General features: G+C 37.4%; 1 protein-coding gene across 3 annotated transcripts in view; it reads right to left on the reverse strand.

Moving 5' to 3' along the window:
• MOCOS (molybdenum cofactor sulfurase) overlaps positions 1–15,790 on the reverse strand; it is a 210,211-nt gene that overhangs the window by 171,109 nt on the left and 23,312 nt on the right. Inside the window, exons 2-3 of one of the 3 annotated variants that reach the window (XM_063163847.1) lie at positions 11,546–11,635; positions 8,890–8,956 (exon numbers count right to left, since the gene is read on the reverse strand). The exons of 1 other annotated variant lie outside the window; for it this stretch is intronic. In XM_063163847.1, coding sequence (XP_063019917.1) covers positions 8,890–8,956; positions 11,546–11,635 — 157 coding nt within the window. Of the gene's footprint in view, positions 1–93; positions 113–8,889; positions 8,957–11,545; positions 11,636–15,790 lie in introns of those variants that run through there. One more of the 3 variants, XM_063163877.1, reaches the window with a different exon arrangement.

Consider the following 15,790-nt stretch of genomic DNA (forward strand, 5'->3'; position numbering starts at 1 on the left):
AAGTGTTATTAACCTTAATATAAAGGACACAGTTCTCTTAAAAGTCTTGCTTTGTTTATCATTCATATTCTTTGTTTATCATTCATATTTTACCATGACTCGTGCTGCTTCTTAAAGGCAGTCTTCAATTTCAAGGACACCATCTTTGCTTACAACCTTCAAACCAGAAATAAAGTTTAAAACAGGTAAGAAACTTGAATCAATGCAATCAGCAGAAAAACAATAGAAAGAATAATGAAAGTTAGAAGGAACTGATTAATATTGCCAGCATACACTACAAAGCTCTACGTGAGTTTTAGGTACTTATTTGCTATTATTTCAAATTACCAATTAAAGTTAGTGCATTTAGCTTCAAAGAACAGAATGCTTAAAGTGATCAAGTTTAATCAAATTATTTTCTCTTCTTTAAGTCATTGTGGTACCCCTAAACAAAAACTGTCTGTACAAAATCTCACAATCTTCTTTGATTTTTGCTCCATTCTTGTAAGTATCAACCAGTTTATGGACCACATTATCACTTCCAGCCTAGCATGAAGTTTCATAACAAAAACAAACAAGAAAGCTCACGTTCCAACAAATTTATTACACTCTAGAAGAATTCCCAGAAAGATGTGCTTTCTTTCTGTCTGGAAATCCATTGTGCCACCAGATTTCCTCTATTTGTTTGAAATGCTCATGCCATTTTCTTAGCTTTACAGCACTTTTGTTCTTCCCATAGCACCCAGAACACTTGTTGAGGTCACACTACAATTTCAAGAATCTTTCATTCCATCTCAATTACCAAACCCTCAATTGCCAGGCTACAAGATTTACTTCAACAACCCCATTCTATTTTGTCACACACTTCAGACAGATTAGGGTAATTTGGATCAAGCCCAAGGACAAAGTCATTGAGATTGGCATGGGGGATGAAAATTGCATTTTGGAAGTAGCATCTAGAGGAGTTTACCTTGTTCAGCTTATGAAAACAGGTCTCCACTACTCAAATACATCAGAAGGGGTTAATAGTAGAACAGACCACAAAAGCCTACAAGCAACACAAAATTTGGGTGTAGGAACAAAAGGACATTGGTTTCTCAAGACCCACTGTAAGATGGAGAATTCTGCTCCTCATAATGGGGAAAGATCATCAACAGTAGATGAAAAGTACTCTGTAATAGCTGGAGATGAAACACAAAATCCTGAAGGTTACATGCATTCCCATACTCTTTAACCATATCAGCTGGGATATGTTTCTGACCTGGCTTTCCTGAAACCTGGCACCCTAAAACCCCTACTGGGCACACACAGACTCATTCCATCCCTGTCCAGGTCAAGGTGGCTAGGTTATACCACACCCTCACCTCCTGACAGTCACTGCTCATCTTTCCAAACTTCTCAGTTTTTTTCTGCTGCTGCAGTGCTCGTTGGCTCTGCTCCCTGTGGTGTTTAACACATCCCCTGGGTAGCCTGGAAGCTGTGCAGCTGTCTGCCTTTTGCCACAGAAAAGTTTTCATCAGGGCAGCCATGACCTCAGCAACAGGCTGTTACACATTTAATGAACAGAGCTAGCTGGCACTGCCTGCGGCCAGGTGCAGTCTCAGTGCTGGGGGGAGGAAAAAACTGCTAAGAGACATGGGATATTAACTGAGAATTTCAGCAAGACAGCACGTCGGAGAGGGCAGCAAAATAAAATAAAAAAAAACAAAAACAAAAAACCAAAAACAATAAAGAAATGCAACAGCTTTAGGACTACAGCATCAAGCATGGCTGCTGTAAACAACCTGCTCATTAGAGAAGGGGAGCTGAAGGCTTGTGCCGTCATTTGACAAAGTAAATGTGTCTGCTTGGTGTATAAGAAGATCAGATGAGCTACAGATAGTCTGGAACAATGCAGAGAGGAAATTGGCATTATCACAGATGAGAAGGCAGCCATAGTTACACTTGATGTATCAGGGGCAGAAGATAATTCTAAGGTTACATCAGAAAAAAGAGTAAAAAGAAATGTGATGAAATCATTCAAACACTGCAGAGGCACCTACCCCAAAGTTACTACTACTTGCACATCATATCTGCTTCTGGAGAAAAAAAAAATAGCAGAAGATCCTGAATACATTGCTATATTCAGGAGATGAAAAGTTCACTAGTAGTTAAAATATATATATATTCATAATTTAAATAGTAAGTCATTAATTAGTTATCCCCCATTCATAATAATAAAAACATAGGCAACACTAATAGCTATGGACTTAGGTGAACTTTAAAATATAACTACTTCAGTGGATATCAGTGTTTAAAGTATTCGAAGTCCTGATCACTAAGGATCATGCAGTGGGGGCAACAAAAACAGTACCAAAGTGCCAAGGGAACAGAACAGTAAGTAGAGTCAGAACAGGGAGTCAGAATTTTGAATGGGAGCAAAAAGATCATAGTGCAAATGATGACTTTTTAAGGACTCAAATCTGCTATCAAAAGTGCAGCAAGGAGGGGCTCAGATGGAAAATAAAGGATGAGTGCAAAACACTGTCTGGCAGCAGCAATGACACCAGGAATTTCAGATGGATTGAGACACATATGGCAGGAACCATGGAAGCCCTTGGGAATGTTTTAGTGTGTCCTCAACAGCTTAATTATAACAATAAATGAAATACTCATATTGCTTTGCAAGTGGAATGAATAAGATTCAAAATGGAGCTCAAAACTGGGTTTGCTAACTTCTCAGAAAGATTATTAGAGACTATTTTAAAAGGCCCAGAAATAAATTATCTCTGTGTTTCTAAAAATATAGATGAATTAGTATTTCCCAAAGTTATGATTTTAAACATGAAAATAAGGTATGAACAGCACAAGTTAAAATTTTTCAGTCATGCACTTCTTGCTGCAGGATCATTGAGTCAGTTTCAGATGGAGCAAAACAGAAAGTGTCCATAGGCTTCAAAAAAATAAGACATGAAAAAAATCAGCCGAATTTTGAATAACATACATAATTGAAGATGGATTTCCAAATTTCTTGACTTCAGTCAGATGGAGCACCTCTCCAATGCTACATAACTTGTGCTGAGAAACAGCAATGCACTGAAGCCAAAACAAAGTTGTCAAGCATAACAGGTGCACACAGGGGATGGCAGAAATTATATTTGTGCTAAATATCTGGTCTTCCAAAAGCCTCACTTGAAATACAAATAATAATGTAAGCCCCTAATGAAGTTGTCAGGCTCCCCTGGAGTTGGCAAAGGAGCTGCTAGTGCTCCCAGCAGCCAGGAAGGACAATGTTACTGCTCCTTGAACATCCAAGGCAATGCAAACATCACCAGAAACGTCATCCACTGGTGTCTCACAATGCTGCTTCCTAGGAAAAGCAGCTGCACACCCAGAAGAGGCAGGAACACTATATTTCTTCTGTAAGTATTGTATAGCCTTGGGAGGGGAAAAAAAGCTTCCATATAAATCCTGAAAAAGACAAAGAGACTGATAAAATAAAAAAAAAAGGAATTTGCATTGGAGAAATTTCACTATTTTTTTCAGTGTTTTGTTCCAGTTGGACTATCTCATTCATCAGCTCATGTGCCCTTTCAAAGACCTCCCCATGGGCACAGAGGCCATTGGGTCCCTGCCAGAAAAGCAGCTGAGGATGCATCAAGGCTGTGTGCATTTAAAAAAATGAGAACTAAACAAGCACCTGAATCCAAGTAAGCCTGTACCACTCTCCCTACTCTGAATGTTATCTAGAGAGCAATGGCACAAAAAGATCTCATTTAAACTTAGTCTTCATAACTGCTTAGTCACAAACATATTATAAAAGCAGAGTCCTGAGGGTTTTTTTTCTGAATCAGAAAGAAATTAAAAAGGTTGCATCCAGTCCTTTTCAGACCTCAATGTAAAACATTTTAGCCACCCATACTAATAAAACTCAGAATTTCCCAGAAGCATTTAATCCTTTTTCTTCATAAACTAGCAATCTTGACCTCCAGCTTTTAATTTATTTTACTGAAGAATTTGTTTCTTTCAATAAATGAAGAATTCCAGATTTGACTCTTTATGCAACAAAGATTAGTCAGGGAGCATGACAGTGCATGTATCAATTTTATTTGCTACTCTCCATATATATGAAGGTATATAGCTGACTACCAGAAGAGTAACAGAAGGCACTAGCAATTCCTTTCTAAAGCTTCAGGTCATCAAGTTAATGATTAATGAATTTATTAAAATAGAGCTGAAAATCCGGGAGCAAAGTTCCAAAGTAAAACAAAGTAATTTTACTTGTTCTTAAAACAGTCTCCTAGCTCATTCAAAAATGACCAGTTACCCTGACCAGAAGCTTTTTGCTACCTTGCAGAAGACTGCAAAGAGTAAACCCTCCAAAAGTAATAGATTGACTCATGGAAACAACTGTTTATAAAATGGAGTCCTTTGCAGAAAAGGCTAGGTGTGGCTGAGGGAAAAACAAGAAGGATTTGCACCAAAGCCCCTGCTGTGGTGTCACTCAGCACATGACAGAGCCCACAGTGGGGTCATCAGACACTCACTAGGGGCACACTTGGAGTGTTTAATTGCACGCCTAAATAATTTCGTGAACCACAAGGAAAAGATCAGTCCTTTTGCCTAAACTCTTCCAAAAAACCTATCCATTATTCCTAATTATCTTCTAATGCCTCTCTCATTTGCATGTACAGCATCACTGCAGTGAGCACGGTGACCTTTTGCTGGACTTCTGCAACTGTGGTGCTTCAGAGTTGTCCCACTGAGCAGTGGGATCAGGAAAAGCAGTGATTGCAAATGGTGTTCTAAAAGAAGCACACAAAGGGGCTGAACCACCCTAGATTGGAAATAAGGTTTTCAAGCTGATGGGTGTCACTAAGGAGGACAAGATGCACTGCTCAGATGTCACTCATCCATACGGTCTCCCGTCAATGACCTTTGCAAGAAGAACAAATCAATACTAAGAAGATACTGTATCTACTGCTTCTTACTGTGCAGGAAAGGTCAAGCCATTTTCATGTATGTTTTAGTTCCAACATTACTGTTTTCAGATATGGAACTGCTTAAACTCAGGAATTAAAAAAAAAAAATCTCTATCTTGAACAAAGCACCATTTCAAAATGTGTTAACTTAAGGAAAGGCTTGGAAGGGAAACATTTCTTAAGCAAGGTATGATGCTTGCAGAAGAAATGTAAAGTTCTATCTTGCTATCATGAAATGTTCTCAAAAATACAATGCAAATGAAATTATAAAGAGCACTTATGAGACTGCTTCCTTAGCATAATCTGGTACCACTTGTGTGTTTTACCACAGAAACAAATATATTTTTAAAACACTGAGCCATTTACAGTCGTTTTGTGCATGCCCATGTTTTTGATTCCATGTACTGATTAATCTCTTCTTACAGCTCACTAGATAGCATATTTTGAGAGAAGCTCTTACAGAAAGACATGTTTTGGCCCTATATTTTAACTTGATCCCATTTATCTCCTTTTAGCTTCAGTGACAAAATTCTATAATTTACATTTTGCCATGGTCTAGGAGATGCTTGATAGCAAAATCATAACTGAAATTTCTGGCCTTTTTAAAAAATATATATTTGAATTCCCAAAGCATTATTCAGCTTAACACTTCATAGGACCTGAAAGTTCAAGGATGAACATCAAAATTCTATTACAACACTGTGCATACATGAAAAAGTATCCTGTTATATATCTTAAACATACCACAGATTTCAAATTCAGTTGGGTTCTGGTTAGAGGACACTGATGACTATTTGATATCGCAAGCGCAAGATCCACAAGGACAATGTGTTAAAATATTCAGAAATCTAGTATTTTAAAATGCTTGCATATGGGAAAAGGGTCATTTAATACTCAGTGTAATGAATTTCTGAGTTACATTAACTGCAGCATCATACAGAGATATTGTACTCCTGTTCTCTAGCTGTGTGGAAGTGGAGCAATGGCAGTGCCATACATCCATAAGCAAAGTAATAAAAAAGGATCTATAATCTTTGGACACATACATGTAATGCATTTATTTAAGGTTTATTATATTTCTTGTTTCCTCTTTCAGCACCACTCATGGTTAATGTTGAGTATGCACAATGCTTAAAATCACTCAGCTGCCCACATTAAGAAAAGAGAAGCAATATTTTAAAGAATAAAATAGTTATTTCTAATTTTATTGCACTTGAATTGGTTAAGAGGTAAAGCATCTTTTTATAATTTTGTAAATCAGAGAAAACATCCATTGACTCAGTTATTTATTCATGTTATTCTATTGCAAAGCCACATTCTAAGAATGGTTTCTCTCTGTCAAGCAGATATGAAGGTAAAACCAAATCCCTCAGCTTTGCACCATTGAACAGCATACACTGACAGATGAGGAAAGTCTATTCTAATGCTGCTGTTACCCATATCAGCAAATATAAATCTGAAATTAGGTTTGGTGTTAATTTTTAATTAGTTGATTGTGCAATCACTTTGGAAAATCAAATTTAAAAAATAATTTAAAAAAAACCAACATTGTCTTGGAATCAAACACTGAAAAAAGCTATACTTCAGACTGCAACATGTGCCAAAACCAAATTACAAGCTAGCAACTAATTTTAAGATTTCCAAAACTACCTGCTGAATTTCACTGAGGAAATCCAATCCACTGTGATGCAGGACAGAGCTGCCTGTCTCCCTGTCTTGTCATACTGCTTATTTTGATTAGTTGCAATGGCATAGAGGTATAGATTTTTAATATACTTTTATTGCATTTTGGATAGCTGACTTATTGACAGTAGGTTTGGGGCATTTTCTTCCTGAATTTTTATGACTATATCTTTTTGACAACTATGCTTTTAAATTTTTTATTGGGAGTTTAAAAATGGCTGCATTTCTTTAGGGACCAGTGAAAAATTTTATTAGGTGTAATATCAAAAAATGTTCATTCAGATGCAGAGGACATTTTAAAAAAACCAAACACACAAAAACCCCCTCAATACTAACATTGGTATGTTCTTGTCATCTCCCATTCCGCCCTTAAAGAGTCTCAAGCTCTTTTAAAGCAGCATCCAAAATAAAACATGCTGAAGATGGAAGTTATTTTCAAGTGATCTAGGTTTTTACACAGTGAAAGCCTATTTCCTTACTCTCTAACAACAAAGCACACACAGTACAATAGTAATTATTCTAAAAACAGTTCCACTTCCTACTGTGCCTTCATAAGCAGAACTGTGAAACAGCAACATTGCAAGAGCACTCAGTAAATGGAAATCAGAATGCTAACTCTGCATGCGAGCACACAGGTCTGATCAAAAGACTCTGCAGACTGTGGGTATTGCTGTAACTGGCTGTAAGTGTCTGCTTCTGAAGACAGCAATTCCTCATGTATTCCAGCGACCTGAGTGGGTCGCTGGGGTGGTGAGAGAGAAGGGCGAGAATCTTGTTTCTTGATCAGAAGGCTGGATTTATTGATATATGATATATAATACATTATTACTGTACTAATAGGAATAAAGAGAGAAGTTTCAGAGGCTGCAAAGCTAAGCTAAGAATAGAAAGAATCTAAAAACAAGAGAATTCTCTGTCCCTGTGTTCCAGAGAGTTTGCCCTGTGATTGGCTCTAATATTGTACACATGGAACATGAACCAATCACAGGTGCATCCTATTGCATTCCACAGCAGCTGATAACAATTGTTTACATTCTCTTTCTGGGGCCCTTGCTTCCCAGAAAATGCAGAAATCTGAAAGAAAGGATTTCTGTGAAAAATGTCTGCGACACTCATGGATAGTCTCTTTCATTTCATTTGGCCATACATTAATAGGTTGTCATCCTGCACAGCATTAAGAGAGGGCTGTGGCAGAAGCAAAAAGAAATGCTTTCTCCAGAAAGTTGGTGATGGGAAGGGGGAAACAGATTGTAGCCAGCAGCAGCATCCAACCAGAAATTCTTGAGTTTTTTACACTGCCATACAAACAGTCAGAGAAAATGCAGCAGAAAGGTATAAAACAGATTTTCTTCATTACAACTATGAACACTACAATGCTATTGATCTGAATTCTGTGATGTATTTTGGAGAAATACTTACTTTCAAGGAAGACGATAAAATAGGAATCCATTACATTCTTTACTTGCCTTAAGTGCGTCATTAAAAGCAGGGAAATAAACTCAAAGCATCCATATTCTGTGATATAAATATATTTTACAAAGTAGCAAGAGTTTTCTGAAACAAATCCCTAAAACCAGTAACCAAGTGCCTAAGTGGTATATTTCATCATGGTGTCAATCATGACAAATCACTTGCAAGGTGTGTACCTTCAGCACACTCCATCGTGAGCTTTCAAAGGAATACTTTGTTTAGAAAATCAGTTCATTTTCTTGCCCGTACCCAGAAGCCCCAACACTCAATTTTACCTTTTTTTCTTTCTACTCTTAAAAGTTATACTGAAAATGCTTTAAAAGGTATTTTATTACTCCAATGGAAGTAAGTACCTGCTGTAAAACAACGTACACATTCCCATAAGGTTTTTGCAAATTCCCACAAGCCATTACACCCTATTTAGTTTTATCTGAATTTTAACATGTCTTTGCACCTAGTCCCACCTTACTATCTTACCATACCATCTTACTAATAATCACTTCTGAAATTCCAAGTCCTACATCTTAATTAAAACTGTGGACTTGTATTACAGCACTAAATTAACTACAGGACTTTGAGGATTTGGGCATCTGGGAGGAAAATAATTGATATGATCCAAGACTTGATTGGATCATACCCAAATACCTTGTATTTTAAGAGTGAGGTGTTTCCTTTAGGTATTACAGATGATCCTTAGAAAATGGTATCACATCGAAGTCATCAAAACAATGCAGGCCTAACCAAAATGAAAACTATCAAGTGCATCATACAACATCTGAAATAAAGATTATTCTACCTGTATCGAACATGCTCAATTGTGTCATATGTCAGCTTGCTGCTGATATTCTGACTATGAGGGTTGCCTAGGAGACAAAAGAGATACAGAAATTAATCATTAATCACAATTTTGCTATTAAATTTCTCTTTCATCAAAGTATTACACCAAGAGAGCCTAAAAGATGATAAAGATTCAGTGCATACTTCACAGCAATTCCCTGTAGCCCCTCAGGGAAGAGAAGGGACATACAACAGGACAAAGCAACTATGACAGACCTAGAAACTTCAGCTGGATCTCTTACTAATATTTAGGCAGTTCCCCTAAAAAGAAAATGAAACTGCATATGCACAAACATACTAGAAAAACTACAGACAGAATGCACATTCATAAACGTATCTGTGCAGTAGGTAAGAAGCAAAAGACAGGATCTGGAGATAACAGACAATCATGATGAGAGAGAAGAACTAATCCTTGGGTTTTAGTGTCTGAAATTCAAATAATTCATTGAAATATAAATTTTATTGCAAAATTAGTAGCCACCTTAGCCCAGCTCAGCACAAGCATATATACCAATTAAGACAGAATGATTTTATCTTCTTGAGCAAAAATGATTAAAGCAATATTCAGCCAGACACAGCACACTTTCCTATTAGCAAATACTTAGAGAACATGTAAAAACAGTTTGGAAAGGGAATAAGGAAAAAGTTGCTGTACTAACACAGTGTCTGCAGTAGGCTCCAATATTAGCTACTCTTTTCAAAATCTAAAAGTTACGCTATTGAAAGTTGTTGAGTGAAGGTGTTGAAAATAATAACTTTAGAGTTCAAATCCAAAACTTAGATTTTTCATGTCAATGATGTTCCATTTCTGTAATTTCCAATTCAAATATTTTCAATTTAGAAGTGAGACTATATCTTACTTATATTACTTTCCCTTATTTACACATGCAACAGCTAAACTGCAGTTCTTTGGGCCTGTGGATTGTCACCAAGAAAATAAAAAACCTGCAAGTCAAACTCCCCCTTCATTCACATCTGTATTTGTTAAATGACTCTTCCTATACTGTCCTTAGACAGCATTTACTGTCCTTAGAGTGTGAGAGGTAACTGGGAAAAAAAAATATTGACCATGCTGGAGCTCTTGTTATAATTTTAGATTAAAATACCAATAAAAATATACAATTTTTTTCTCCTATAGCATTATAGGTACTATGCAAATCTGCTCCAAATTGGCAGTACTACTATTTCTATTCACAAACATTCAGTTGGTTCACAAATTATTTTCTTTTTTGACACAGATGGTACTTATTAAAAGGGTTGATCCCAATGTTTGAAATAACTAAGATCAGAGTGCAGACATTTCACTTTACAATGTCTGTGGTGACAGAACGTTAATTTTTGTATCACTGGCATGCACTTGAATAGGAGACCTTCAATGTAATCAAATCAATGTATTTTATTATAACAGAAAAAAAAAGCCCCTATCTCTATAAAGAATAAAACTTATTTGTAGTGGAACTCAAATTTATGCTCTGGATCCCAGCCTTGCCAACATTCAGGAAAGAATAGGGGGAAATGACAAAATGGCACATGGAGAATGAAAACTACCCAAAACTCTCAAGTGGCTTGCCCAGGTGACAAACACACGTGCACCAGTACTGAAGTGAACAAACATTTTCTTGTAAAGCAGTGGTACCTAGTTCCCAAGTGAGGAATCCCTTTGTTCCACGTATCAGGGAGCACCAGAAACACACAAAACTAGGAAAAAGGACACATGACCCACATATAGTAACACACCATAGGAAATTTGATTACTTCAGTGGGACTTCTCACAGCATAATACTGTACAGTATATTTTTTTTCTGGTTGAGCATGACTCACTTTAATGTAAATTGTCTCACACAGTATCAGTATTTCTTATACAACGGATGCTGCTGACTTTGTATAAAAATCACTCAGTGTGTGATTCTCGGCTAGATAAGAACATGAGAGAGAAATGAAAGGTTTAGGCAGAGGATCTGGGGATGAAGTACTTACAGGTGGTGCTGCAATAGTCAAATCTCAACCCAGATATTACACAATTCTGTAGATACTTTTACTCATATTGCTTTGCACAGGATTGCTTTGGCAATCGTTTTTCTGAGTAGGCACCCAAGTCTGTCAGAGCAGAGCAAAGTCTAATAGTACCTATTCTGTGCCTAAATTCACTCAGGATCTTTGAGCTATGCTTTCTTTTTAATAAAATTCTTAGACAGAGTCACAGTATAAGTTCTTTGTGATGACTCTGTCTGAAACGGAGGTTGGTTCTGGATTCTGGTCCTTGTATAAGAAACTAGGTTTGCATTTTTGTGTGGAGATAAACCACAAAGAATGAACAGTGCTTATATCTAAAATGTATATCTTTATCCCAAGCCTGGCGCCCTAACAGAGCCATGCAACAGAGCCATGTTTGCTTTGATCTTTCTTCTTTACCAATATAGACAGGTCTTTGGCCACCAGAGAATGAAGCCAGGGGTGACACAAAAAGCCTATGCCTCCTTTGTAAAAACACCGGTCTTTCAACTACCCTACAGCAGCATTAAAAAGCCTGCAGAAGGTCTCTTCCAAGAAGCTCAGTTTTGAATGATTTAGATGGAAAGTTGAGAAGACTCATGGGAACGTTGCTTTGCACTTACCATAAACATTGTTTCTGAGGTCATCAGTAAAAGCTTTAAGTAGACTCTCCGGGAAAAGTGCTGAACCAGCATGGTCGAGGTAAGTAATCCCTAAAATACAAACACAATTACTAGTTTCAATTTTTAAAAGATTTTCAATGCCGTTTTCTCACATAGATTACATTGTGAAGTGCACCATCCAAATACCTCTTTTCATCCACTAGCAGAAAATTTTTAAAAAGGATGAAACAATAGAAGGCAAACATTTTGATTACCTGTGTGTAATTTTTAATCAAAACCAAAGAGGTCCTTCCTTTCATGCTTAGATTACACAATCCTTGGAAGATAAAAATCTTTTGCTTGGCCTGTACAAAAATGAGCAAGTTCTTGTCTTCAGCCATAGTACCTTGCTACTTCTAGGCACTATGTATTATGAAAACTACTATTACCACAATACTAATAATTATTATTAACAGCAACACTGATAGTGACATCTCCTTGCTGACAGGTGATGCAACTCTCTCTTAAGAACTGACAAGACGTAAATCGTTTCTGAAGACCAAAGACAGGACTAGTAGAAGTTTTAATGTATTTAATCATGTCTCTCCACTCTGCTACACTCAACATTCAATTAATTTTTAAAACCTACTTTTATATTATTAAGTTATTGTAAAACTTTTAAATAAATGCTTATTGGAAATGAAGGCTTTTTTATGTTTGGCCATTTTAGATTTCTTAAAGTTTAGCAATTATTCTTCCATTTCTCCAGTGTGTTTCATGCTCTTTATTAGTTTTCTTATTTCACTTACCTTAAGTACTTCAACCTATTTCAAATTTTAATAATGATGAATATGATTAAGATTAGAATTTATTAAGTATTTTAAAGGTCTTCCCTTTCCACATGGATTTAAAATTGAGTTAAGCTTTAAATGAAACATCTCGACACTTGGAAATATATAATATTATATATTATGTCACTCTACCAGTGATCCAGTGGGTAAAGCTGTGAGGCAGGGCTAATAATAAAACCAATCCAGACATCCACCCTTTATTTTCAAAAAAGAAGAATCCTCTCCTGCCTTAAGATTTCCTCACTTTGAGTACCTAGCAGAAGTAGAATTCTTAATGATGGCTTGAAGTCAGTCAAGTGTTTAAGGTGCATGGACAAAACCAAGGGTCAAAAAAAATAAGGGTCAACTTATAGCTGTACAGGTTTTTGAGGTTTTTACTTATTTAAAAAAGATGAATCCTAGGAAGATTCTCCCAAGCAGTATGAAGCAGCACACAAGCATTCAGGGGTCAAAACGCATATGGAGGTCTGTCCCGCTCAGTTCCCAACAGCTGCTCAGCTCTCTGCAGGAATGCAGGGCTTTGGAGGGAGAGAGCACACGGCCCTCCAGCAGGACACATGCTCACCATGGCCACCAGTAGCTGAGGCAGGTCCTGAGATGGAGCTAAAGCATGGAGCAGCAGCCCTGACCTCCACCAGCTGCCACAGCAGCAGTCAGGGCAACAGGCAGCCCATGGTCACTGGCTACAGCTGGGAGAGGTGGGAAAGGCAGGGCAGGGGCTGAGAATGGGAAGAGGCAGCCCTGAGCCAGACACAGGTGGAAGAACTGCTGTTCTGGAGGGGAACACCCTGGCTAACAGACTTCCAACAAAGCCTCCACAGAGGCGCCATTTGGCTCTCATGGGCACCAGGAGCACAGCCAGGTGATGCTCCTCTGGGAGCAGCTTCTGTGTTTGGGCCTTTCCAGCTCCCAGGATGGAAACAGCACTGAAGTCATTATACAGTTCTACAGCATGAGCAAAAAAACAGGCAACCAGCTGAGGCTCCTCAAACACAAACCATCCACTGACAAAGGACAGGAACTTCCCATCCTGACCAACATTCCTGTGAGACAATGTGGACTAAAAGACGTCTAGGTAAAGGCCCCTTAAGTGGTTTCTCAAGTTTGATTCCTTATGCAGCTCATGATGAAGGACAATATTGCAGTTCTGTGAAATGGAAGTATAAAAAGCAGCTAGTAATTTTTTAAACTCCTCCTCTGGGTATAATACTTTTAAAATCTGTGAGGAAATTTGGCTGAGGAAGGAAATATTATTAATTCTTAAACTTTTATATTTAATGCTGCTGTTTAATTGAAAACATAGAACAGCATTTAATACTCTCTCCCACTGCCCAAAAAAAGAAATGGGCTCCCTCATCTTTTGAGGCTGCACTGAAACAAATATCTTCATTGCTATTGCACTTTTATGATGTAGTTTTTCCTTGCTGTCTTATTTCAACCAAATTGTATTTTTAAAGAAAAGAAAAAAGTGGCACATGTATAACACAACAGAAAAAAACATATTAATAACTTTCATTGTGTTTTTCCCCTGGTTTAATAACATTTGCTATTTTATCTTTATTGAGTGCACATTAAGCAGAGATTTGTCAGTATATAGAGAACAATACAGTTCCCATTGTTTCACTGTGGTATTTAGTATATAGGCTGTCAGCAGTATGAAATGATACTGTTTATGGGAAATAACAGGAAAAAGAAAATATAATATGATCAACCAAAAGAACATTAAAATGCAATATCCATCAGGACATCGTTTCATTGCTCAGGGAAAATGCAAAATTAACTTTTAGTTTAATTTACATACTATTATGTTTGGAGTGTGTAACTGACTTCACCAGTCTAATAATATACCAACTATTTGATAAAATCATATTTCAGAAGTAGGGTTTTTTAATACAAGTATCAAAAACCATGCAATGTGTTAGCATTAGTCATGGAGAGTTATTCAGCCAGAGTATGGGTTCATAAGCTGCAATATTCATATGCTAATATCCTTGCAGATTAATTTTACATGGGGAACTCTTTAGGAACCAATACAAGCCAGTCTGTCCTGCTGGAAAAGTCCTAGCCCAGCTCTCTGATCTCCTTATGTGCTACAATTCACCTCTTAACACAGCATGTACCATATCTGTGTGCTCTTGGCCCCTTGCAAAAAACCTTCTTCACACACCTACATACAGCCTTATAAAAGCCAGTTTTATTGAACATTTCTATCTCTTAAAAGAAAAAAAGATAATTTAATTTGGAGCATTTCAATAGTAGAGTTTAAGGCCAAGCAAGAACACTCAACTGGCATGAAAGTCTGAAAACCTGAAAAACATACAAGGAAAAGAGAAACTACCAGATCAATCTTTGTGAGCCAAATGTCTGCTTCTGACAAAAGCACACTTGCCTAAAATGTGACTTCACGCAGCTTAGAAGAAATTGAAAGATGTCATTTGATGAACTGAAAGTTGAACTAAATCTTTTAGTAACTACTAAGCTGTGTAAATGTCTCCCCAGAGGACAGTCTCGAGAGGAAGCACAGAGAGCCACCTTGGAGGCAGGGTAGCCACCCTTCCTACCCCACAGGTAGCCACCCTTCCTGCAATGGCCTGGTGCCACAGGGCACCAAGTGACTAAGCTGTCTCCTACTTCACAACCTACCCATAAACCCATGTCTAGTCACCCAGCTCCTCTCTGGCTAAATGATTACTACTTTGGTATTATGAAATATGTTCTTTTAATCCTTGAAACTGTTATTGGTGCTACACATTTCTGAACTTTGTCTACGTATCACTTCCAAAAATAACCAATTTACCTACGCACCACCTGGACACTCTGTGTTCACCTCCTTAACCTTTTGTTATTCTGTGGTTCTACTACAGTCACCAAAACAAGCCCGCCTGAGCTCCACAGGTTATTTCTCACAGTCTTGACACTTCAAAATTCCTGCACTCCAGCTGATTATAGGCTGCCAGTTATATTGCCCAAAGTCTCATAATAAAGAATGAAATGTGTAGTTACAAGGCAGCAACTCTACAGAGTCATAAATTTTGATTGGTGGATATAATTGCTATTCAGTAAGATTACATACACAATATTACTTGGAAAGCAGATACAGAAAATGCCCTAGGGAGAGAATATATATCTTAAGTATGGCAATATTAACAAAACCAATATGAAATAAACACAAGCTGAAGGCAAAATTAAACATTATCTGTCAAAAGATAAATATCACATTTCCATACACCAAGCCATAAGTGGGAGAAAAACAAGTGACAAAATAGGGAGAAGTGGGCTCTCTACAGAGGTTGTAGACAAGTGTGATTTCATTTGGACACAGAGAGGTTTTAACAGATAGGATCACATCTAGGAGTACCTCAGACTCCTAGAATCACAGAACGGTTTGGGCTAGAAGGGACCTTAAAGATCATCT

Source organism: Melospiza melodia, chromosome 1 (genome assembly GCF_035770615.1).
Source record: "Melospiza melodia melodia isolate bMelMel2 chromosome 1, bMelMel2.pri, whole genome shotgun sequence".
Lineage (NCBI taxonomy): Eukaryota > Metazoa > Chordata > Aves > Passeriformes > Passerellidae > Melospiza > Melospiza melodia.